At 46.8% G+C, this 23,612-nt stretch overlaps 2 protein-coding genes and 1 long non-coding RNA gene across 8 annotated transcripts in view; 1 reads left to right on the top strand and 2 right to left on the bottom strand.

Annotated features, from left to right (window-relative positions):
• RNF115 (ring finger protein 115) overlaps positions 1 to 5,524 on the bottom strand; it is a 59,265-nt gene extending 53,741 nt beyond the window's left edge. The window contains exon 1 of one of the 3 annotated variants that reach the window (XM_061606909.1): positions 5,200 to 5,524. In XM_061606909.1, the coding sequence (XP_061462893.1) occupies positions 5,200 to 5,292 (93 nt within the window). In that variant the 5' untranslated portion in view covers positions 5,293 to 5,524. The remainder of the gene's footprint in view (positions 1 to 5,199) is intronic. The other 2 variants (XM_061606907.1, XM_061606908.1) reach the window with 2 other exon arrangements.
• POLR3C (RNA polymerase III subunit C) lies at positions 5,404 to 20,997 on the top strand. 4 transcript variants are annotated; one of them, XM_061606898.1, is made up of 15 exons: positions 5,404 to 5,476; positions 7,549 to 7,725; positions 10,585 to 10,840; positions 10,935 to 11,120; positions 12,006 to 12,094; positions 12,818 to 12,922; positions 13,218 to 13,310; positions 13,582 to 13,662; positions 13,822 to 13,873; positions 15,558 to 15,618; positions 16,944 to 17,094; positions 18,744 to 18,845; positions 18,942 to 18,991; positions 19,277 to 19,426; positions 20,743 to 20,997. In XM_061606898.1, the coding sequence occupies exons 2-15, from the start codon at positions 7,579 to 7,581 to the stop codon at positions 20,819 to 20,821; spliced, it is 1,602 nt and encodes a 533-aa protein (XP_061462882.1). In that variant the 5' UTR covers positions 5,404 to 5,476; positions 7,549 to 7,578; the 3' UTR covers positions 20,822 to 20,997. The 4 variants fall into 4 exon arrangements, with proteins under 4 accessions (XP_061462882.1, XP_061462881.1, XP_061462880.1 ...); XM_061606897.1 differs by lacking the exon at positions 5,404 to 5,476 and adding an exon at positions 5,511 to 5,670; XM_061606896.1 differs by lacking the exon at positions 5,404 to 5,476 and adding an exon at positions 5,677 to 5,878.
• Positions 14,353 to 20,121, bottom strand: LOC133375241 (uncharacterized). The gene is made up of 3 exons (XR_009760107.1): positions 19,882 to 20,121; positions 16,909 to 16,995; positions 14,353 to 16,258 (listed from the first exon to the last, which is right to left on the bottom strand). It is a non-coding gene; the product is annotated as an uncharacterized LOC133375241 (long non-coding RNA).
• Positions 20,998 to 23,612: the final 2,615 nt, after the last annotated feature.

Below are 23,612 nucleotides of genomic sequence, written 5' to 3'. Positions count from 1 at the left end.
TGAAAATATAGCAGAGATGGCGCCTGCCTGATATTTAAGGGGAGGGAGTTCCACAGGGTAGGTGCCGCCACACTAAAGGTCCGTTTCTTATGTTGTGCAGAACGGACCTCCTGATAAGATGGTATCTGCAGAGCGCAGTGATCAACTGGGCATATAAAGGATAAGACGGTCTTTCAGGTATCCTGGTCCCGAGCTGTACAGAGCTTTGAACACCAAAACTAGAACCTTGAACTTGGCCCGGTACCAAATGGGCAGCCAGTGCAATTCTTTCAGCAGCGTGGTGACATGTTGGCGATACCCTGCCCCAGTGGGCAGTCTCGCCGCCACATTTTGCACCAGCTGCAGCTTCTGGACCAACCTCAAGGGCAGCATTGAGCATGGTGGGTGGGTGGAGGGGGTGGGAAGAGAGATGTCACATTCCAAGAGCCATCAGCCAATAGTAGTAGACGTTGTCAATGAATTTTCAGGAGCCAATCGTATTTGGGATTGGGATTTTTTAAATGTATCAGCTTCCAAGGCCCCAGAAGCAAAAATACGTGGGCATCAAAGTTGCAGAGATTTTTCTACCTCTGGGCACTGTTTGCATTTTGCAGATGGCACAATGGGAGCGGGGGTTGCATGATAAGCCACCACACAATGACACCCCTGCAGTGGAAATCCTAGCGATTCTGTCGGACAGGCCTGTCAGTTCAAAGCAGGAACTATTAAGGCTCCTGCCAAAAAGTGCACTTCTTACTCCTTCAACTCCCCCAGCGTACAATCCTTTCTCAAAGAGGATCGTATTCATCAGCTCCAAATGCTCGCATAAGAATCTTGCCTTCTGCCTTCTGTGATGGAAACACTGTAATGAATCTACTGACAGCCATTATGGAGCAGGTCTGCCCAACTCATGATCCACTGAGACAAAGACAGTGCCCTGACACTGTATGGTGAGGCACCCCTGTGTTTTGACAATCTAAGGCAGGTGGCAGAACCCCAAGGCTTACTGAGTCCAGGGGAGGTAAGCAGGGGTGTCATCCAAAACTGACAGGCCTCCACAACAGGGTCCCATCACAAGCACTGGAGGGACATGCAGAATATTTCCCAGGGTTTCTGGTGCCTGGCATGCTCAAGGACCTTCCTTTCCCTAGGGAGGCCCAGTAGATCACTAAGATCTTCAGAGGAGGCCCTGCTAATAGTGCTACGACCTGACGAGTGTCATCTGGTGGCAGCACCAAAGCAGTTTTTTTCTCCATGGTGGTGGTTACCCTCTGGAATGCCCTCCCCCTGTGATTCAGGAGGGATCCACTGTTGGGCGCTTCCACCATTTAGTAAAAAATTATTTGTTTGGTAGGGTTTCCCCTGACCAACAGTATTGTACCCTTCTGCCCCATTCTCTGTAATACGGATTTCTCAAATTTAAATGGTCTGAGTACCCAGCATATGCTGGGGGGTAAAGAAAGGCCGGGGAAGGAACTGGCAATCCCACCCCATATATACGGTCTGCCTAGTAAACGTCGCAAGATGGCACCCTAAGAGTCGGAAGCGACTCGCACTATAAGTGCGGGGACACCTTTACCTTTAGTATGTACCTCACTTTTGTAAACCACTTTGAAATAAGTACAGAAATATCGTCAAACAAACTTACGTTCCACCAAGCTGAAGCCAGCCTTTTTCAAACCTACCTGCAAGACAGGGGTTTAGAGACCCTCTCTCTCCCCCTGACAACTGGGAAAGCCAAGCTCTGGCCTCTCAGCTCCGCAAGCAGAAGCTCAAAGGACCATCACCCCATGCTCCCCCTCCACCGTGTGTCCAGAAGCTAGGATGGGCGACCACAGCTAACGGTAACCTAATGAACACAAAGGGCACCTCTGCTTACGGCAGCCATTCTCTACCTTGAGTGAGAAGACTCTTCTCACCCCACTTGAAAAAGAGGCAAGCCCCATATTGGTTAAGAGAAGGCTACAATTTGAAAATAGCACATAGGGGTGTTACTTTTGCTTAGAGACAGCCAGTAAGCAGGGTCCAGTTCCAGATTAAACAAAGCTGCACACTAGGCACTCTTCACCTTCCATCTATTGCTTATCAAGGGTTCCTTCTCAAACTGGGGAGAGGAAATGAGGAGGGTACCGCAGGGCTCGGTTCTGGGTCAAGTGCTCTTCATCATCTTTATTAATGACTTGGATGAGGAGGTGCAGGGAATGCTTATCAAATCTGCAGATGATACAAAATTGGGAGGGATAGCTAATACCCTAGAAGACAGAAACAAAATTCAAAGGGATTTTGATAGGCCGGAACACCGGGCTGAAAGCAACAGAATGAAATTTAACAGGGATAAGTACCAAGTTCTACACACAAGAAAAAGAAACCAAATGTACAGTTATAAGATGGGGCACACTTGGCTCAGTAATACTACATGCAAGAAGGATCTTGGAATTGTTGATCACAAGCTGAATATGAGCCAACCGCACAATGTAGCTGCAAAAAAGGCAAATGCTATTTTAGGCTGCATTAGCAGAAGTATAGTTTCCAAATCACATGAAGTACTGGTTTCCCCTCTTTGGCACTGGTTAGGCCTCGTCTTGAGTTCTGCATCCAGTTCTGGACACTGCACTTTAAGAAGGATGCAGGCAAACTGGAACGGGTTCAGAGGAGGGCAACAAGGATGATCAGGGGATTGGAAACAAAGCCCTATGAGGAGAGACTGAAAGAACTGGGCATGTTTAGCCTTGAGAAGAGAAGACTGAGGGGAGATATGATAGCACTCTTCAAGTGCTTGAAAGGTTGTCACACAGAGGAAGGCCAGGATCTCTTCTCAACCATCCCAGAGTGCAGGACCCAGAATAATGGGCTCAAGCTACAGGAAGACAGATTTCAGCTGAACATCAAGAAAAAAGTCCTAACTGTTAGAGCAGTACGACAATGGAACCAATGTCCTAGGGAGGTGGTGGGCTCTCCAACATTGGAGGCACTCAAGAGGCAGCCGGACAACCATTTATTGGGTATTCTTTAATTTGGATTCTTGCACTGGGCAGGGGGCTGGACTCAATGAACTTATGGGTCCCTTCCAACTCTCCTATTCTATGATAACCTTAGAGCATCAGGACAGAAGGAAGAATGGAGACTTGCCTGGCTGCCTGCTAGCATCCTCACTTGCTGCAGGCAAACAAATCAGTGGCCAACAGCAACCATGATCAAGAGCGTGGCAGGATGCAAGAGCCACTATAAAATTCACCCACCAAAGTCCAAGCTTGAGCATATTGCAATGGAACCACCACAACCTCCTTGGGGAATGATTTTAAATTTGATGTAGATTACGTTTTGTATTTCCTTTTTAAAAATGGGCACTTGCCTTCCCAGAAGACAGGGAAACAATTTCCTAAGTGCTAGCACTACTTTTTAGACCCCTGTGCAAGATGGCGCCTGGAATTTTCCAGCCCTGCCCACCTCTTGACCCTCGTGATGGGGCAGGATAAAAAAAAAAAGTCTTCCCTTCCTCTCTCTTCCTATTCTTCTTATAGGAAGGGGGATAGTTCCAGCTCACTATCCTCTTCTCCCTCCTCCATAGCACACACACACAACTAGGCACCTGTCTTTTGAAGAGGAGTGGGAAGATAATGGGATGCAATTTATTTATTGCACTTATATATCGCCCCATAACTGAAGCTCTCTGGGCGATTTACAACAATTAAAAACAATAAAAAATATATACAAATTTTAAAAACACATTTTTAAAAAGCAATTTAAAAACACATGCTAAAACTCCTGGGAGAAGAGGAACATTTTGATCTGGCTCCAAAAAGATAACAGTGTTGGCACAATAACATTCGCTTCCATGGCTTTCTATTCTTTCATAAATTGGGGACCAGGCTATGCTTTCTACCTCTCGACTACAGTGGGTGGACCACGGTACCATACCCCACCATCCTCCCTTTTTTATGGACACGGAAGGAGAGCCCAGTATGTGTTTTTCTCTCTCGTTTCACCTCCCTTTCCTGCTCCATTTTTCCTCTATCTTTTAAAAAGAAAGATAATATTTGGGGGGGGGAGAAGAGAAAGGATCCTCTTCCCCTCACAGAGCTACAACCCCCAGCAATGCATTGTTATCCCACTCTGGGAACTGATTTCCTTTTTAGTGAGGGAAATCAGAGTCTCCTAGCCACCGTCAGAGCCCTTAACAAACTAGTTTCCAGGATTCTTCGGGTGAATGAACCATGACTGTTTAACTGCTTTAAATGTATAGCACAGACATCTCCTCCAGACTCTTATGTTGATAAGGGCTGTTGTTATTATTACATTCCGCCTTTCCTCCCAGGAGCTCAAGGTGGTGTGCATGGCTGCCCTCCCCCTCTACTGTATCCTCACAACAAACATGTCAGGCACGTTAGGCTGAGGACTGAGGCTGGCTTAATCGCCATTAGCTTCGTGGCTGAGTGGCGACTCGAACCCTGGGATCTCCCAGGCCCTAGCTCAACATCTAACCACTAGACCACACTGGCTCAGGATTCAAGATGGGTTCCTCTCCCCACACTTTAGATGAGCCAATTCTCTTCTGTGTAGCAGGCCCTGTAGCAGTAATAAGCCCACATCCAACACTGAAGGAGGGAAGGCAGGAGAAGAGGGCACGGGGGTCTGCCTGATCCCCACATCCTTATATCCTGGGCTGGGGAAACAGGAGGCAGCTGCATGTGGGGCTCAAGCCCAGCATCCAGGATTACCCCTGCAGCTGGTGGTGCGTGCCAGGGGGCTTTTCCTCTCCTGCCCCCTCCCGACAAGACCCCTGCGCACTTTCATACTGGGGGTGGGGGAGAGCACCATACTGAGACTCCATTAAAAAACCCAAAAACAATCCCACATACCCCACGGATGCTGCGACCCAAACACGCTTTACCCGAGAGTAAGCCTCGCTGTAGTCAGTGGGACTTCCGCCTGACGCGACGTCTGCAAGATCCCGCTGTTAACTCCTCGGACTCCGCACTCAGCCAGATAAAGGACCCAGGAGTCCTAGCCCCCCTGTCAGAAAGATGGACCCAGGAGTTCTGCCCTCCCCCCCGCAGCATCCTTTTCAGAAGATGAGCCCAGAGCCCCCCCTCTTCCTCCTACGCCGCCCCCTCCTCTAATTAGCAAAATTCTGCCCTCCCCCCCTGGGCGCCGCTTCCTTTATTTCAAAGGGGGGCATATTTAGACAGACAGACAGACCAAGCCTGGCCTCCCCCTTACCGGCAGTTTGGGGCTGACCTCCCCCTTGCAGCTGTGGCAGAAGAAGCGGTGCTGGGAGACGGCGGACGCCGCTGCCGCCGAGGCCTCCGCCATCTTGCCTCCCCTCCCCCGCCGCAGCAGCCGCCGTCAGCCAGTCCTCCTCCTCCTCCTCCTGCCTGGCGGAAGCGGCAACGCTCCGGCACCACAGCCGACTCAGGGCCTAGAGAGGAACACTGGAAGGCAGGGCGACGCTCCGGCCGTGACACTTCCGCCGTCTCCCCTGCTCCCGCTCCCAAGCGTGAGTAGCGAAGCGTTAGAGGAGAGTGTCGGAGATGGAGACCGGAAGTGGTTCTCCGAGGCTAGAGAAGCTTCCGGCGGAGCGTAGTTGCCATGGTTGCCGCAACGTGAAGGAAGGCTGAGGCCTAGTGACAGGGAATTGTAGAGAGGAGGAGGGGGAGTGTCTAGCCTTTCGATCCGCGCGTGACAGATAAGGTGGGTGGATTAGAAGGGGGTCGGGGGGGAGTGGAGGCAGGGCTCCTGGGTCCTCAACTCTCTCTGTGTGTGTTTGTACGTACTGTGGATTTTATCAAGGAGTCAGAGAACTTATGACCTGCCCCTTTGTGGGCAGTTTCCCCGTCGATCCTTAGAAATTCTTCTGAGCATTGTCCTTGAGGGATCCAATAAATGCATCACTGAACAGGTAGCAATATTTCTGAATGCAGTCATATCTCTTAGACATTCAATGATTGTTAGCTTTTAAATCCTCACCTTTCTTCTTTTGGTTTTGTGATTATGTATTTATCTAGTTGTGTACTCTTTAATGGTTGGTTCACAGCAATAAAATGTTGTTGTTAGTTAGGTAGGGAGCAGGGAGCCAGGACTCCTGGGTTCGTCTGGGAAGGGAGAGGATAGAACTTAGTCCTCTTTCTGGTTCAAGGACGGGGGGTTAAATGGGGGGCAATATAAGGTGTCAGCTGAGAGTGAGGACTCCTGGCTCCTATTTCTGATAGAGTAGATATTGTATTATTATTTTACTTCTCAACTACTGAAATTCAGTCTCAAGAACATGTTAATGGACACGTGAACGGTCTTAATGTTCTTTTCCTCCCTTGGCCAAATTTACAATTGTAAGCTTCTCAGGGTAGGCGCCTCTTTCTACACCATGTGTATTATTTTGCATGAAAATACAAAGAAATAATTTATATATTTGTTTTTAATGTTTTTAGTTACTGTAAACCGCCCAGAGAGCTTCGGCTATGGGGCGGTGTACAAATACAATAAATAAATAAATATATGTGTGTCATAAGTGTATGTGACATTTACAATAAAAGATTGAAATAAGATCAAAAGTTTTAAAACAGTGAATAAAAACTGGCAGTACTAAAATAACTGAAGAGTAAAAAGCCTGGAATTTTTCTTTTTTAAAAAAGGTGGTTTGCGTGCAGTCAAAAACGTGTCAAACAAAGCTTCCACAGAGAGAGGCAGCTTCCCTCCCAATGACTGGCTATGATCATCTCGGCCCACTACTCGATCATCTCAGCACATTGGCAGGCTGGCCCCAAGCCTATGTGCAAGGAACGATTTATTTTCCATTGGAGATGTTCAAGCATGCAACCTCCACTCCCTATCTTCAGCGCAGTTCAAGGAAAACATTAGTACTGGAATCTGCTGAATGTATATACTGAATGTATATACCAGGGCTGTGGAATCGGTACACCAAACCTTCGACTCCGACTCCTCTATTTTTCTACTGTCCGACTCCGACTCCACCCAAAATTGCTTCCGACTCCACAGCCCTGGAAAGGGCTGTAAATGTCTTTTTAAATTGGAAGCTCTCGTAGGAGCATTTTTATCGCTGCCTGAATTTGCGCTGATCTTGGCATCACAGCATTTGTCTTCATCTGGGTCCTGTGTCATACACTGACACACAAAATGTTTTCCATCTTGAGTTATGGTGAAATGCTCAACTACAGCTGACTTCATGGGAAGCTTCTTTGACGTTTTGAATTTATATTTTTAAAAATTTGTCAATCAAAATTTATTTTGAAGTCAGAGTCGGTACATTTCTACCGATTCCGACTCCACCCAAAATTGCTCACGACTCCGACTCCACAGCCCTGGTTCTCACTGTAGGGATGTGAATGCTTTGGGGGAGATTTTTTTCCTGTTCTCTTCTGTGCCTTCATATATATACAGTAGTCATGATGTCCACAGTAATATGTGCAAAGTTAAGGCATGCTTTCTCCAAGTACAGGATCTATGACATATGCTGGCAGTTAACATTGGGACATCTAGAGCTCACTCCAGTCCTACTCCAGCCTAGCCCTGGGATAATCAGCTGACTTGTGCGAATGCGCTCTTCTTTTACAGAAAGCCGTATTGGTATAATTTTCCTACAAGATGACCCAGGCCGAAATCAAGCTTTCTTCCCTCTTGCTCCGTGAACATTTTGGTGAGATCGTGGAAAAGATTGGGACACACCTCATTCGCATGGGTGGCCAGCCATTACGGATGATAGCTCACGACACTGGGATGTCACTCGACCAGGTATACACAGTAGTAGTTAAGGGGCACTGATGCAGACAAAAGACCGTTATATTAATAATGGCTTTACACTGGGGAACCTCAACGTTTTGGTCTTCGGACAGGGAGCCCCAGGTTCAAATCCCTGCTCAGCCATGAAGGTCACTGGATAACTTTGGGCCTGTCAACTTCATCCACCACACAGGGTTGTTCCAAGTGAGAGAAGGCGGGTTGGGGGACAGACTCTGCCCTGAACTTCTTGAGGGAAAAGCTGGATAGACATAATAAATCATAGAGCTGGAAGGGTCCTCAAAAGGTTAATCGAGTCCAAACCCCTGCTGATACAAGAAATCCACTACAGCAGCATCCAGAACAGGGTGCCACTTAGCCTCTGCTTAAAAACCTCTAGTGAAGGAGTGTCTCCACTCCCATTCCAGGAACTCCAAGCAGTTAAGACCAAAATATAACAGTCCAGCATACCTATTATCTTCCACTCTCCAGAGGCTGTAGCCTTTCTTGTTCTCCTGATTACAGACAAGACAGAAGCACTGTGGTAAAATGAAATGTTCAGGTCCAGTGCCAGATCTGGCAGAGAAAGCAGCTAGACTGGTTGCTGGGTCATGAATAGCACCAACTGAGCAACTAGCTCCAGCAAAGCTTGGGATCAAGAGTACTCCAGGTTCCACCCGCCTGAGGAGCGCTTCAGAGCCTTAAAGGGCCAACCCTGTGGCCTGAAGCTAGGCCCTTCTCTTCCAATTCATAGCCTCCCTCCTGGTGCACTCCCTGCACTGCCAGTGAGAGGCATGTGGTTTTTCAGGCTTAGGGGAAGGTGTTTGTGAGGGTCCAGGCTCTGGCCCTATGGGCCCTAATGGTCTGGGAGGTTCCTCTGGGGGCTCCTGCCCAACAGATGCAGGTGCACTGGTCTCCTTACATTTTGCAGTCAGCTCCGAGCTCTGAACCTGACCCAGCTCCCCATCTGGTACCCCGGCAGCCTCCAACTTCATGACCAGATCACTGCTAGATTCAGGGTTCGTGACATAAAACAGCTACAAGTGTGAGAGATAAGATCCATGATTCAAATGGCTGCTCAGCTGTGAACTCACAAGCAGCTCAATCCTGTGTGCAGTTAATTATGTCTAAGTTTATTTATTTTATTATTTATTTATTTATTAAATTTATATCCCGCTCTTCCTCCCAGAAGGAGCCCAGGGCAGCAAACAAAACACTATAAAACGTCTTAAAAACAGATTTTAAAATATAATAAAACAAACATCTTTTTAAAAAGCTTTAAAACATCTTGATTTATTGAAAATAAAGACTTGTGAGAACCTAACTCACGATATTCAGGCAGTGCCTTAGGCAATGGACCTTTAGTGTGGTGGCACCTACCCTGTGGAATTCCCTCCTCTTAAATATTAGGCAGGCGCCATCTCTGTTAACTTTTCAGCACCTATTGAAGACTTTCCTCTTTCAACAAGCCCTTTAAGTTAAGACCTATCCCAGTCTGCGTCTGTGGTGGAATTGCTTTTAATATGTTTTTCTTAAAACATTTTTTCCCTAAACAATATGTTTTTAACCCTTTTTATTTAAGACATTTTAAAAGCTTTTTTAAAGAATGTTTTTAACGTAGTTTTGTTTTAGTGTATTTTAAGGTCTATTTTTATGATGTTTTAAAGTGTTGTTACTGCTTTTGTTTGCTGCCTTGGGCTCCTGCTGGGAGGAAGGGCGGGATATAAATTAAATAATAAATAAATAAATAAACTCAGAAATTCCTTGCCTGTTTAATATGGGGATAGCCCTAGCTCATCTTAACAGGGCTGTGTGAAGGCTCTTGCACTAGGGCTAGGGCTTTGCATGCAGAAGGCCCCAGGTTCAGTCCCTGGCGGCATCTCCAGGTAGGGCTGGCAATGTGCCCTGCCTGAAACCCTGGGGAGCTGCTGCCAATCAGTGTGTGCAGTACTGAGCTAGATGGACCCAGGGCCTGATTCACTATCAGGCAGCTTCCTGCGTTCCCCAAACCTGGACGATAGTCTCCCTCATTTCAGATGTAAGAGGCTGATTAGGGTTTACTCACTGGTATGATGTGCTGTCCCCAGGAGCAGAGATGGTTATTTCACATGTTCAGGAGCAAGTCACACATTGCAAATATGTTCTGCTGTGCTCCGGTGTGCCCTGGCTCAAACGAAACAATTTTTTGCCTTGCTTGGAATATTTAATTCTTTTAATTTAGAGAAAAAAGTGTTTTGGATAATGAAAAGTTAAATTGATTTTTTTAGAGGGTGGGAAACTGCTTGTAATCTCATATTTTTAATTTTTGTTGTGTTAGATTTTTGGCAATGGATGTGTAGATGTAATCAATACATGAATTCAAAAATGTATGTTGTGTGGTATGGCTTCATTTCTAATTAAGAGGTCTGAAGCCCATATTGTCTGAAATCATACTTTGACCCTCTTGCAAGGAAGCTTCCCCCTGTCCATAGATAATAATGTATGTGTTTCAGTGAGGAGACAATGGCACTATGTGCATAAGTAATGGCACACTTTCCTAAATAATTGCTGTACAATTCCTGTTGCGATGAAAACAGCAAGGTTAAAAACTGCAGCCCTAGCAAGTTAAAATGTCATCAGATGCCACTAAAGGCTGTTGGAATGATTGAGACCGCATACATGAAATGCTTTGAGTCCTTAGTGAGAAGGTGCATTATAAATACTGCTGTTGCTGGCAGAAGGTTGCTCTTGATGATCTGCCAGGTTCATTCAGGCTCTTTGAAGCCATCCTTCTCAAATGGTTTTGCTCAGAACGGAATGCTGTGCTCTGGACCAGGGTAGGGTGGCGTCTATGGATACCAACACACCAGCCATGCTTTCCTCCCACTTGCATAGGTTCGGAAGGCCCTCTGTGTCCTCATCCAACATAACCTGGTGAAATACGAGCTGCAGAAGCGAGGCCTGGTGGAGTATGAAGCCCAGTGCAGCCGAGTGCTGCGGATCCTTCGCTACCCTCGCTACATCTACACGGCCAAGACACTCTACAGCGACACGGGTGAGCTGATTGTGGAGGAGCTGCTCCTCAATGGTAAAATGACCATGAGCGCCACGGTGAAGAAAGTGGCCGATCGGCTGACGGAAACAATGGAAGGTGAGCTGATAGGGTGGGCGTCTGCCCTGGAAAGCCCTCCTTGAGGAGACCTGCAACTCAGGCCAACGTGGAGGGTCTGTTTCCTTTTCTTTAGATGGGAAAACGATGGAGTACAGTGAAGTCTCCAACACATTCGTACACCTAGCAGACACTCACTTTGTTCAGAGATGCCCGTCGGCCCCTGAAGGTCCAGAGCCATCAGCTGCCCCGCCTCCTCCTGCGCCCACGTTGGTATTTAACGAGAAGGACATGTATGTGGTTCCAAAACTGAATCTCGTAGGTGAGGAGGATTGTTTCACGAAACCTCGTAAAACTGAGTATTGGCATAGACAACATGCAGCTGCGGTTGGCAACTGGCACGCAATGTCTCAAAGCGATTTTCTGTAAACAGTGGGATTAAAAAGAGGCATGTGGGCTCAGCCAACCACCTTGAAGCTGGTGTTTCAGGAGTGACCAGAAACTGAGGTCCTGCCTGCCATCAGTTTTATGCCACTTTAACAGTCATGGCTCCTCCCCCCCCCCAAAAAAAACCCCATGGGAACTGTAGCTTGTCAGGCTGGAAAAGTGTTTGTCCTAGCTTTCCTCCCCCCCCCCCATCACAGAAGTACAGTTCTCAGGTTCCCTAGGATGAAGGTGTCATTTGTCCCATCTGCTTTTGTTATGTGCCTTTACGTCGATTACGACTTATGGCGACCCTATGAATTAGAGACCTCCAGTAGCATCTGTCGTGAACCACCCTGCTCAGATCTTGTAAGTTCAGGTCTGTGGCTTCCTTTATGGAGTCAATCCATCTCTTCTTTGGCCTTCCTCTTTTTCTACTCCCTGCTGTTTTTCCCAGCATAATTGTTTTTTCTAGTGAATCATGTCTTCTCATGATGTGTCCAAAGTATGATAACCTCACTTTCATCATTTGGCCCCATCAGCAGTATACATTTAAAGCAGTTTTAAATAAAGCAGTTATTAGAACACTTTAAACAGTCATAGCTTCCCCCAAAGAATCCTTTGACCATGTAAAAACACCTGTGGATTTTCCCTGAGAGAAAAAGACAGCACATCATACCTTCAAAGATGCTGGGTAAGTCCTGAGCATCTATTACAAGGCAGGCTTATGCAGACTACATCCTGATTGCTACCAAAAATGCGGACTTTGTCTTGTGGCCTTCAGGGAAGGGGAAGAGGAGGCACTCTGACAACACTGAAGACAATGGCTATCACAAAGCAAAACGACAAAAGCAGGACGCAGACAGCAAAGAGGTAAACAAGCCGCTGAGCTGGGCAGGGTGTTCCAGCATGGACAGGCACTATGAAGGCAGCCATCTCCCCTGACCTTGAAGGGAACAGCAAAGCTCCAAGTGGTTTTAATGTCTTTAAATGATGAGGCTGGAACTGGAACAGGTGGGAGTTAGAGCAGACTTGATTATTGTGAGGCAAAACACAGTGGTGGATCAGGGGTGCCTTCACAGGAGTTGGAGGCACATCTGACTGAAGTGTGGGGCACAATAAGGCTTGATTTCATGGTGGGGTTTGCCTCATGTTAATTAAGAGGAGCTGAAACTTTATTTGGTTTTTCTCCTTCTAGCAGAACATCTCATAGTGGCCCTGGGTACTTCTGTTATTTATCCCCCCCCCAAGTCTTGTTTTGCTAGCTGTCATTGGCGTGCAGATCATCTCAATGGTAGGTGGGCCACAGGTAGAATGGCCAATGTGCTCTTCCCCTCCCAGTGATTAACAGAAGCAAAAGGAATTATGCTGTTTTCTTTTTTAAAAAACAGGATAAACCATGCCAAGCAGGTTTCTGCAAACTTGCTCATAATTTGCAGACTTGCTAGCATAATTTATACAAATTGCAGAATTTAGTGTTTGTGGTAGCAGAATTTTGATTGGAGTGTGCAGGGGGTACTTGTAGCTCCCTGGTGTGCATCTTGGTACACAGAATGATGCTCTGACTTCCACCTTTTCCTGATCATCACTTCTCAGCCTCCATCAGATGACGGAATCTACTGGCAAGTCAACATTGACCGTTTCCACCAGCACTTCCGAGATCAAGCAATTGTCAGCGCTGTAGCCAACAGAATGGACCAGGTGTGTTGCAGTCGCTCAGGATTCCTCTTGGTGCTCTATGTCACTGGAGGCTGTTTCCTCCACTCTGGCATTTCCTCTTCCCTTCTCCTGGCCAGTTGTTACTTATCATACCGGAGTTTTAGCTTATCCTTCTCCCTGACATGCTGGTTTTCTGAATGCGGGGATTTTTTAATTTATGTTGGTATGGCGGAGGATTCAGTCATGTGAGCCCCCACATACATCCTACAACCCAGACACAAACGTTGACGGCTTCAGGGAAAACTCTGCCTCTGTTTCCTTCTTCCTGTGCCAACAGACCAGTAGTGAAATTGTGCGGACAATGCTGCGCATGAGTGAAGTCACAACCTCTTCCAATGCACCATACACCCAGCCCCTGTCTTCCAACGAGGTGAGCACCCGCTTGCGACCCTCCATGGTCGGTTTCTCCTAATGTTTAGTCCAAACCGGCTTCCCTTCCATTTCCATGGATTGGTGTCGAGTCCTGCCCTCTGGAGTAACAGAGGAGAAACCTGCTCCACTTTTTGGCATGACAACCCTTCAGGTATTTCAAGACTGGTATCATGCCACACACACCCCTTCATCTTTTATTCTCCAGAATAAATATATGCAGCATTTCTGGCCGAATCTGTAACCTCGTTTTTTAATTGGTTTGTTTAAAGATATTCCGGTCGCTTCCAACTGGTTACAACATCTCCAAGCAGATTCTTGATCAGTATCTTACTCTGTTAGCAGATGATCCGGTAAGTCACATTATGGATTATATATTTATTTATTTCACTAATTAGATTTATATCCTGCCCTTCCTCTCAGTAGGAACAATCCCTCTGAAGTGTTACACTCTTGTCCTTTTTCTCAGGCAAAAGATGAACATTGTATTCAACCTTTTTTTTTCCCCGTAGCTGGAATTCGTTGGGAAAGCGGGCGAGAGCGGTGGAGGAATGTATGTCATCAGTATCCTTAATTGACTCAACTGTCAAAAATAGGGATGTGAAGGCCTGGGGGGAAGAAAAGAAAAAGAAAAACTATGGAAAATGTTTTTCCCCATATTTTTCTTGTAAGGGGGGTGGAATTTTTTTTAAAAAACAGAAGAAATCCTTTTTTATTATTTTTTCCCCCTCTAGGCCTTCGCATCTCTAAAATGGCTTGTCTTCTGTTCACAGCCAAGCTGTCTTGGTTATTCAGAAGGACAGGCCTGCACGTCCATGCTGAACACAGGTCCTTCACGTACACATCCCCCCCCCTGCGGTGGAGTGCCACTGCTCCAGGAGCTCAACTCAGCCAGCAGGGGAGGGGCAGTGGAAGCCAGCCACAGCAGCTGCCTTACCGAGAGCATGGATTGCGGCCAAGAGGAAGAGACATGAGACAGAAGGGAGGCAGGACCCCCGGCAGCTCATGGAGATTCCTTCACGGCGCTAATCCCAGTTGCACCCCCCCGGGAGAAGAGCAGCTAAACCTTGCACCCTCTGTAGCCAGCCTGTTCTCCCCCCCCCATTTAAAGCGGGCCATTTCTGTTACATCTCTTGAAGAGGGACTGAGGAATCTTAAGGGGCCTGTGGTGGGCTAGACCCTAGAGCAGCCAGTGCCATCTGTGGCAAGGAAAGAATAAAGAGAAGGCCTCGCAACTTCTCACTCTGTTACTATAGGATGGGTTGTGTCTTTTCTGCCAAGAGAGAAACGGAGAAAAGGTGGCCGGGGACAAAACAGGCTGACCCTTCTGTATCTTTGAACATTGTGATCTCTTCTGGGGGAATTTCAGCAGGTGCAGATTTTCTCACCCCTTGCAAGAGAAGTTGCATCTGCCAAAATTCTCTCTTTTATGCAGCTTCTAAAGTTATAAAAGCGCTGTCCTCTCATTCCTTTGGTTGTTGTTACTTCTTCACATTAGACATTATTAAATCCATAGAGCAGACTGCCAGATCATGTGATGGCCACTAGCTTTGAGGGCTTTTAAAAAGGGAATTAGGTACATTCGTAGAAGAAGCTACTGCAAAATAGAGCTTCCACATTCAGAGGCAGTGTACCTCAACACCAGATGCAGCAACTGAACATGCACAGCCCATGTGTTTCCCAGAGGCCTTGGCTGGCCACGGCAGGAAGCTTGTTGCTAGACCAGATAGCTCCTTGGTCTTATCCTTACATTGCTATGGTCAGCCTAGAGAGAAAAGCAGGGGTGGCTGCATAGGGTTAAAAAAATAAAACTGGCCTCAACATTGCAGGCTGTAATTGAAGGTGGGGTCCTGAATCTGAAAGTTGAAAGCTAATGGCAGAATCCCCAGTTCCATGAGTGTGACAAATGCTTTCTTGAGGGGTCACCTGGAAGCAGTTCAACTTGCCCCAAGCAACAAGGCACCTGACTGGGCCAAAGTTGGGTTCCGCTGGCACAACTGTGCACAAACCCGGCCTTAAAAACCACACTGTCAATCCATTTGCATCTTTTTACTTGAGGGCAGGTTAGCAAATGGCCTCGATGTGCCCTCACAGAATTGGAGAGCCCAGAAGGCACCTTCAAAGTTCACCAGTCAGTACACGAGGAGGAGGCAAGGAGCTGGTAGGCTCCATGGGAATGCACAAACCACTGAGTTGCTACCAAAATCCCATTGTTTCCTACATTTCTCCTTAGCCTTCCCTCAAACAGACCTTCATAAGGCCCTGGCGTCTCTGGCCACTGCAACGCTGGAATCAATCGTTCAGGAAAGGTAAAGTGACACTTGCCTGGCTCCGAGATGCAGAAGTTGCAAACGTGCTTTGAATCAAGTAGCAGGGATATCAGACCTCATTGGCTTAATGTATTTGCTGAGTTCTTTCTCGCGCACACATGCCCAGGTTTGCCAGAAATATAGTACACGGCCATGCGTGTTGCCTGCTACTTGTACCTGCTGCAGACAAGACATCAGCCACTGTGGTGAAAGCATAGTGCTATTTCCTCTCACCAGCAGGATGTAATCAAGACATTATTGCATCCTTCTTTGTATCTGAGATTGCTGGTCTCTCATTGTTTCAGCTGGTATGCTTTGATCTTCCTGTTCTCAAGTCTCAGATGTTTTGCTCCTCTCAATTTCTTTCTCTTTGCCTTCTTGATATGCTTGGAGGAATCTTCCTGCTATTACCCATATCTGTGCCGTGTAATTTCTTCCCTCCCATAAATTTCTAATCAGTTTAGATTACAAGTCACTTTAGACTATGAGCCTCCTAGGCAGAGACATGTTTAAATTTCTTGCAAAAACTGCTAGTCCATCTTGAGCATCATCCATCTGTTAAGGTGCCAACAAAATACTATCTGTCCAATCATTCAGCAGAGTGCAAACACACTTCACCAGTAACTTCATGAGTTGCAAGCTGAACAGCAAAACAGTGTGGGAAACAAGCATTTAGAGAAAACTGTTTCAGAATAACCTGCTTAATGATTTTATAGTCAAGGTATTCTAGTCAAGGAAGCCACAGACCTGAACTTACTAGATCAGATCAGGGTGGTTTACAACAGATGCTATTGGAGATTGCTGATTCATAAAAATTGAAATGGACTGCCTTCAAGTCGATCCCGACTTATGACGACCCTTTGAATAGGGATTTCATGGTAAATGGTAGTCAGAGGGGGTGTCCCATTGCCTCCCTCTGTGGCTAGTCCTCCCCAGCTGCCTGGGGCCTGCTCAGCTTGCCACAGCTGCACACGACAGCCCCTTCCTTGTCTGCAACATAAGTCGAAATTGACTTGAAGGCACATAACACGCACACACAGGATATGCTTTTTGAGCCCTTTATATCTCAATATCACTTTGCAAGTGCTTACAGCCTATTAGTCCCGATAACAAAAATAAACTGGGTGAAGTTAGTAGAGCCATACAAGTCTTCATCATACATATATATCTGCCTTTGACAACCTGGGGCTCTCCAGATGTTTTGGACTCCCAACTCCCATCAGCTGGAAGCCAAGCTGAGCAGCCTTTTGCTACTTTATGGGACGCACACAGAGAGGAAAAGAAACAAACCTGTTGTGAAGTGTTTTGTCACTTCCTTGATCTAGATTTGGGTCGCGCTGTGCCCGCATCTTCCGCCTGCTCCTGAGGAAGAAGCATCTGGAACAGAAGCAAATAGAAGACTTCGCAATGGTCCCTGCCAAGGAAGCAAAGGAAATGATGTACAAAATGCTGTCGGCTAACATTGTAGCCCTTCAGGTATGCGCTTCATGTTTGCTGCCGAGAGTAATTTGAGGTCTGCAAAATAAGTTATGCAAAACGTAAGCTTCTCTGGATGCAAGTCAGGATGAGCATAGAGAGCTTTCCAAACCCTGAGGAACTAAGATGGAAGTAGAATTCTTTGCAAAATGCTCGAACCAGTTTCCTAGTTGAATCCTAGTAGAATCCCCAGGATTCTATCACTAGCATAATCAAGAAACAGACCATTGGGCAGGCTATACAGATTAGGGGGGGAGGCTCTACATTTGATGAAACTGAGGTTATCATACTTTGGACACATCATGAGAAGACATAATTCACTAGAAAAGACAATTATTGCTGGGGAAAAACAGCAGGGAGTAGAAAAAGAGGAAGGCCAAACAAGAGATGGATTGATTCCACAAAGGAAGCCACAGACATGAACTTACAAAACCTGAACAGGGTGGTTCATGACAGATGCTCTTGGAGGTCGCTGATCCATAGGGTCACCGTAAGTCGTAATTGACTTGAAGGCACATGACAACAACAACTACTACAGATTGGGGAAACATCAGTTCTCAATGCCCCCTATGAAATTCCATAGAGCAAAAAACGCTTTCTTAACTGACAGCAGGATTACAAAGTGGGGAGAATCTGGAAAGTGTGCAGTACGTCCACTCCCTTATTGTATTCCATACATGGAAATTCATGGCTGCCATGAATTTCCTGCACAGAAAAGATGAAAGTGCTATGCTTTAATACACCTTTGGTGCCAGAACTGGACACTGGCAGAAAAACCAAGTCTGGGTGCAGAGGCCCTTTGTTTGCCCCTTTGTGTCCTTGCAACATGGAGGCTCCCTTTTCCTCCCCACCTATTCTCTCTCTCTCTGACACACACACACAAACACAGGCTAAGGGACTTCACTACAAATCGGGAAGCCCTACATTCAACTCCCATGCCACTAAGTGCACTCTCTCTCTCTCAGCCTCAGTTCTCCTGTCTGCAATATGTTGATAAAACTTACCCTACAAGCTTATAAGAATGACAATGCATATGAAGTATTTTGAAAGTGTTCAAGAACTATTTATAAAAATCAATTATCATTTGGGGCTCCAGTCTAATTTCTTGATTAACATTTCTTTAATGGTATGCATTTTAATTGATTGGTCTATCAAATTGAATTTGTATATGGGTAAAAAAAATATTTCTGAAGCAAGAAACAGGTTTTTAGGCAATGCACATGTGTCATAGCAGATATCTCAGGTGACACCTTCCCTCCTGTGTGTAAGAGAGTGGGGGTGGGGGGTGGCAGGGGATGCCTGTTTTAAGATGGGCTTTGCCTTCTCCACTTTTAGAAATACCTGTATTAAAAATAATACATATTGTAAGATCTGTTTACCAATTAATTGAGGGTACTGTTTAGTTGATTAAAAGCTTGCTTGTTTTTTTAATTCTGCGGGAGAGGTTGGAAAAGTTACTTTTTTGAACTACAACTCCCATCAGCCCAATCCAGTGGCCATGCTGGCTGAGGCTGATGGGAGTTGTAGTTCAAAAAAGTAACTTTTCCAAGCTCTGAATTTCTGCCAGTTAATCAATCAAACATTGCAGTTCTGTTTTCATTATTGAACTAACATAGTGGACGTTTTCTCTCCCACACATGCAAAAACAGGAAATCCCCAAGACCCCCGATCACGCCCCTTCCCGGACTTTCTACCTCTATACAGTGAATACTCTCTCCTCAGCGCGGATGCTGCTCCACCGCTGTTACAAGGTGCGTGTCCCGTGGCGGCTTTGCTCGCCCTCCCCTTTCCTAACCTCGTCTCCCGGCAGGGGAAACACAGTTGTGAGCCCTTTCCTTCCCTTCCAGAGTGTGGCCAACCTGATAGAAAGGCGGCTACATGAGACCAAGGAGAACCGGTGAGTGGGATTTCCTGCGGAGGGTTACAAATATCAGATTTTCAATCTGGAAGTCTTAAGAGCATATTAAAAGTGAGAAATACAGAGAGCTGAGCCCCAGCCCCCCCCCCCCGTTATTCTGTGCGAGTTCATTTCTGTGGGGCTCCACTAGGGAGGACTTCTGCATGGATTGTGACCCAGGTGCGTTCACTGTGGGAGTCTGATTTTGAGCCTTGGGCCTTGTAGCATCTTTGGCCAGCCCTGATTCTTAAACTGGTCTGACCCATAGCCTCTGTCCCATGCCAGGCGTTTGCTGGAGAAGTCTCAGCGGGTGGAGGCCATCCTCGCCTCAATGCAGGCCACGGGGGCAGAGGAGGCACAACTCCAAGAGATTGAGGAAATGATCACAGCGCCTGAACGACAGCAGCTGGAGACCCTCAAGCACAATGTGAACAAGTGAGTGAGGAGGAGATGGGGTGGGGGGCAGCCCAGACTCTGGTCAAGTGATCATAGAAGGGATCTTGGAGGCCATCTAGTCCAATCCCCTGCTCGGTGCAGGATTTGCGATGCAGGATGCGACTACAGTCTCCCTGGCAGCTGGCCATCCAGGCTTCACTTAACCGCCTCCAGGGATGGAGAGCCCCCTGTCTCCCCAGGCAGTCTGTCCTACCGCCAGGCAGCTATTGCCATTAGAAAGCTTCTGCTTTAGCAGAAATCATCCTTGCAATTTCCAGAGAACAAGCGATAGGAGAAAAGGTGGAGGGCAATCCAAAGGGTAAGGTGGGACCATCATTAAGCTGCACCCCTGACGCACACCCCAATTTTAGCTGGATCATGTCATGCTCTAGGGGGTCCCCTCAGGTGCCAAGGTTCCTGTCCCAGAAATACCAGCTTCTCACCAAAGTACTTACCAGCAAAGTCAGGGCTCCTGGAGTAGCACACTCCAAAGAAACCAAGGGCAATCACAGGGACTGCATACAGGCCAAAACGTGAGCCAGAAGCAAGGTCAAGAAACAGCCCTAGGTGAATATCACCAGGTATTCCACAAGGTACACTGTGCTAAGGAGATAGCAGTACCAGTTACAAGCAAGAGATTAGTGGTGTTTCCAGCCCTGAAAGGCTCAAGGGGGTCTATACTCTGGCCTGCTAAACCACACCCTAACCACAGCTGTTGGGAGTGAAGAAGCATCAGGGACTGCTTACTCATAAGTAGGCCACCAAGCCTAGGTCTGTGCCTTTGCTGTTCGGCCTGGACCTAAAGCTTCTGGTGCCCTCAAGACTGGGGGGCAGCTCCTCCTCTGACATTTCCATGGGTTCTTCCTCTGGTATCAAGCCAGAGGGTCCCTCAAGGGGATCCTCAGCATTGGATTCAGAGGGCCCTGCATGATCCTCAAGATCTCTGGGCCTGTGGGGTGTCTTGTTCGTCTTCTGAGGACTCGGGGTCTGGCACCAACTCAGGGCTAGGCATCGCGCATGCATACACCCTTGCCTTCTAAACACTGTCACTAAGAGGGAAATAACAAAAGGGTTAGAGGCTGAGCCCTTTCTAGCCCTCTTGAAATTCAGCCACCACCATAAAGAGGCACCCCCACCTTCTCTCTCCCACACACACACGTGAGAACACACCACTTCTAAGATGATGCTTATGTCATCTGCAGTTTTTCAAAGTACTTTTTTTAAAAAAAAGTTTCATTGTTTACTGCTTTGAATAAGCAAAGCTATTAATATAGCATTTACATATATGCATGGTTATATTTCTCCTTTTAATAAAGGATTGACGCGAGTGAAAACCAAGTGGATGAAACCATCTTCATTCTGGAATCACACATCAACAGCACCATCAGGAACTGAGCACCTTCCTCTCTGCTGCCTTGTGGCTGACTGGATAACTCTTCCTCTCTGAGGAATGACTTCATCTTCCCATCGCAAGCTGGGCTAATTAACTGGATGTGAGGAGTTTTTCAGTCACTGTAGCTGTTTTATGTCTGTAATTTTCACAAAAGAAAATAAAAAGACAGACTTGTTGACATGGGCTAGCTGGGAGATTTTAAGGGAAAGGGTGTACTTTTGGGTGGGTAGGAGCCACCGTCTTCCAGTTCCCAAGGTGCCTCGGCGTACCTCTTCACAAACATGAGATTTCAGGGTAAGCAGTCTGCCTCCCAGTCGATCCTGGAGTAGTGCTAGACTTCTCACGGGCCTCTCCCACGTCTTCCTGTTTGTGCTCTGTGGTGGGCCCCTGCAGAACGTCCAGGATTGAATGCTGGATGTTTATTTATTTATTACATTTGTATACAGCCCCATAGCCGAAGCTCTCTGGGCGATTTACTACAATTAAACTTAACAAATATACAATGTTCATGATGCAGCATGAGTGTCGCAGGAAAGACCTGACTCTTTTGAAGCAGACGGACAGAAGCAACTCGGGAGCAACATAAATCATGCCAGTCATCTTTCAGAAATCCATTGAGGGTGCTGTGGGCTTTGGCCCTGAACTTGAACCCTTCACCCCCTCCCCAGGATATCCATCTTAATAGCAGACAGCATGAGAGAACGTGGCAAGATATTTTAAACTATGCATTCTCTCAGATCATCTTGCTCACTACACAAAAGCAAGCACATTTCAATGTTTCATGCTGCCCAGCTATAAGGATTAACAGTAAATTGAACCATAATTCTGCCCTGTAATGTCTGTGCTAGGCAGTTTTCACTTTCACTGGTTAGCAAATGAGCAATCCAGTTGTTGCTTGAGAGCTTAGTCCCAAAGTGCAAGTGGTCTTTGGTAAGGATTTGACTGAGTTTTGCATATTTCACTGATGTGGTTGTTTGCCAATCAGATTTGCAGATGATACAAAATTGGGAGGGATAGCTAATACCCTGGAGGACAGAAACAAAATTCAAAGTGATTTTGATAGGCTGGAGCATTGGGCTGAAAACAACAGAATGAAATTTAACAGGGTAAGTGCAAAGTTCTAAACCTAGGGGAAAAAACCAAATGCACAGTTATAAGATGGGGGATGCTTGGCTCAGCAATACTACATGCTAGAAGGATCTTAGAATTGTTGTTGCTCACAAGGTAAATATGAGCCAACAGTGTTATGTGGCTGCAAAAAAAGCAAATGCTGTTTTAGGCTGCATTAAGAGAAGTATATTTTCCAAATTGCATGAAATATTAGTTCCCCTCTATTCAGCAGTGGTTAGGCCTCATCTTGAGTTCTGGTTCCAGTTCTGGACACCGCACTTCAAGAAGGATGCAGACAAACTGAAACAGGTTCAGAGGAGAGCCACGAGGATGAACAGGGGACTGGAAACAAAGCCCTATGAGGAGAGACTGAAAGAACTGGGCATGTTTAGCCTTGAGAAGAGAAGACTGAGGGGAGATATGGTCGCACTCTTCAAGTACATGAAAGGTTTCTGCACAGAAGAGGGCCAGGATCTTAATCCCAGAGTGCAGGACGCGGAATAATGGGCTCAAGTGACAGGAAGCCAGATTTTGACTGAACATCAGGAAAAGCTTCGTATGCATGTTACAACAACAGAACCAATGACCTAGGGAGGTGGTGGGCTCTTCAACACTGGAGGCATTCAAGAAGCTACCTGTTGGGTATGCTTTAAGTTGGATTCCTGCATTGAGCAGGGGGTTGGACTCAATGGCCTTATAGGCCCCTTCCAGCTCTATGAATCTGTGAAATCACTCCCAGCTGGAATGTGTTGGCAGTTCATCTATGCACAGCACTGAAGCCCCAGTGGCCATGAATGTCCTTGTTTGACCTTGGGGCAGTAGTTCAGCTTAACCCACCTTGCAGGGTTGTTATAGAGATAGTTTAGAAGTTCCAGATTCATTTAGAACAGGTATTTTATTAACAAGCGAGCGCACATCCATCGAGTGAAGTTAATTTTCTCTAACTGATGGGCTTTCTCTTAAGATTCTATGTATCTTCAAGACACAGTGGCATATATCATGACAGGGACACAAAGCTGATTGACCAGGGTTTGCAACCTGCCGAGGGTGCCCAACCCAAGTAGACCCACGTGTGTCTAAGGCCACTTTCACACTGCTGCCAACTTTCAGCCTGTCTGTGTGCGTGTCAGTGCCTGTGGGGCAGAGCTAGCTCTCTCATGCACGAAAAGCCCCTTTGCAAATTCCTACTTGAAGAGACCTTCAGCTCCTTGCAAGTCTCAATGTCCCACCAGCGCAAGGAGTCTACAGATCAATGATGGGCCTGTGCAACAAGATCAGAGGCGAGAGCTGAAAGCATTTCAGGGTCTGCAACCTCTGTCTGTACTAATCCTGGTGGCTTCCAGAAATTGCCCTGCCTTGTAGCTAACAAAGGGGGCTGGTAAACAAGGACACTGGTAGACACCCCAAGGGGCGGCACAAGAGAAGTGGGTCACAATGTACCCACTTAGGCATCTGGGCCTGCAGCTCAAGTCTAGCAAACCATTGGGTCAGCCTTCCCCAACGTCGGGCCTTCCAGATGTTTTGGACTGCAACTCCCATCAGCCCCAGGCAGCACAGCACCCCAAAACACCCAGAGGGCCCCAACTTGAATTAGGCCTTCCTTTCCCAGGGCTTTCTCTGTTGGCATACTAGCCAACCCTGCTGGCAAGATTCTGCTTCCACGTGCAGAGGCAGCGTCCTTCT

This window comes from Rhineura floridana, chromosome 22 (assembly GCF_030035675.1).
Source record: "Rhineura floridana isolate rRhiFlo1 chromosome 22, rRhiFlo1.hap2, whole genome shotgun sequence".
NCBI classification, from domain to species: domain Eukaryota; kingdom Metazoa; phylum Chordata; class Lepidosauria; order Squamata; family Rhineuridae; genus Rhineura; species Rhineura floridana.
The sequence above is the reverse complement of the archived record's forward strand: the minus strand, read 5'-3'. Positions and strand labels throughout refer to the sequence as shown.

Bases quoted from the DNA above. Each gene is read 5' to 3' on its own strand.
- POLR3C (XM_061606898.1), top strand. From the start codon at position 7,579: ATGACCCAGGCCGAAATCAAGCTTTCTTCCCTCTTGCTCCGTGAACAT. The intron at 10,841-10,934 runs GTGAGCTGATAG...CCTTTTCTTTAG, and splicing joins GCTGACGGAAACAATGGAAG to ATGGGAAAACGATGGAGTAC. The intron at 19,427-20,742 runs GTGAGTGAGGAG...CTTTTAATAAAG, and splicing joins CTCAAGCACAATGTGAACAA to GATTGACGCGAGTGAAAACC.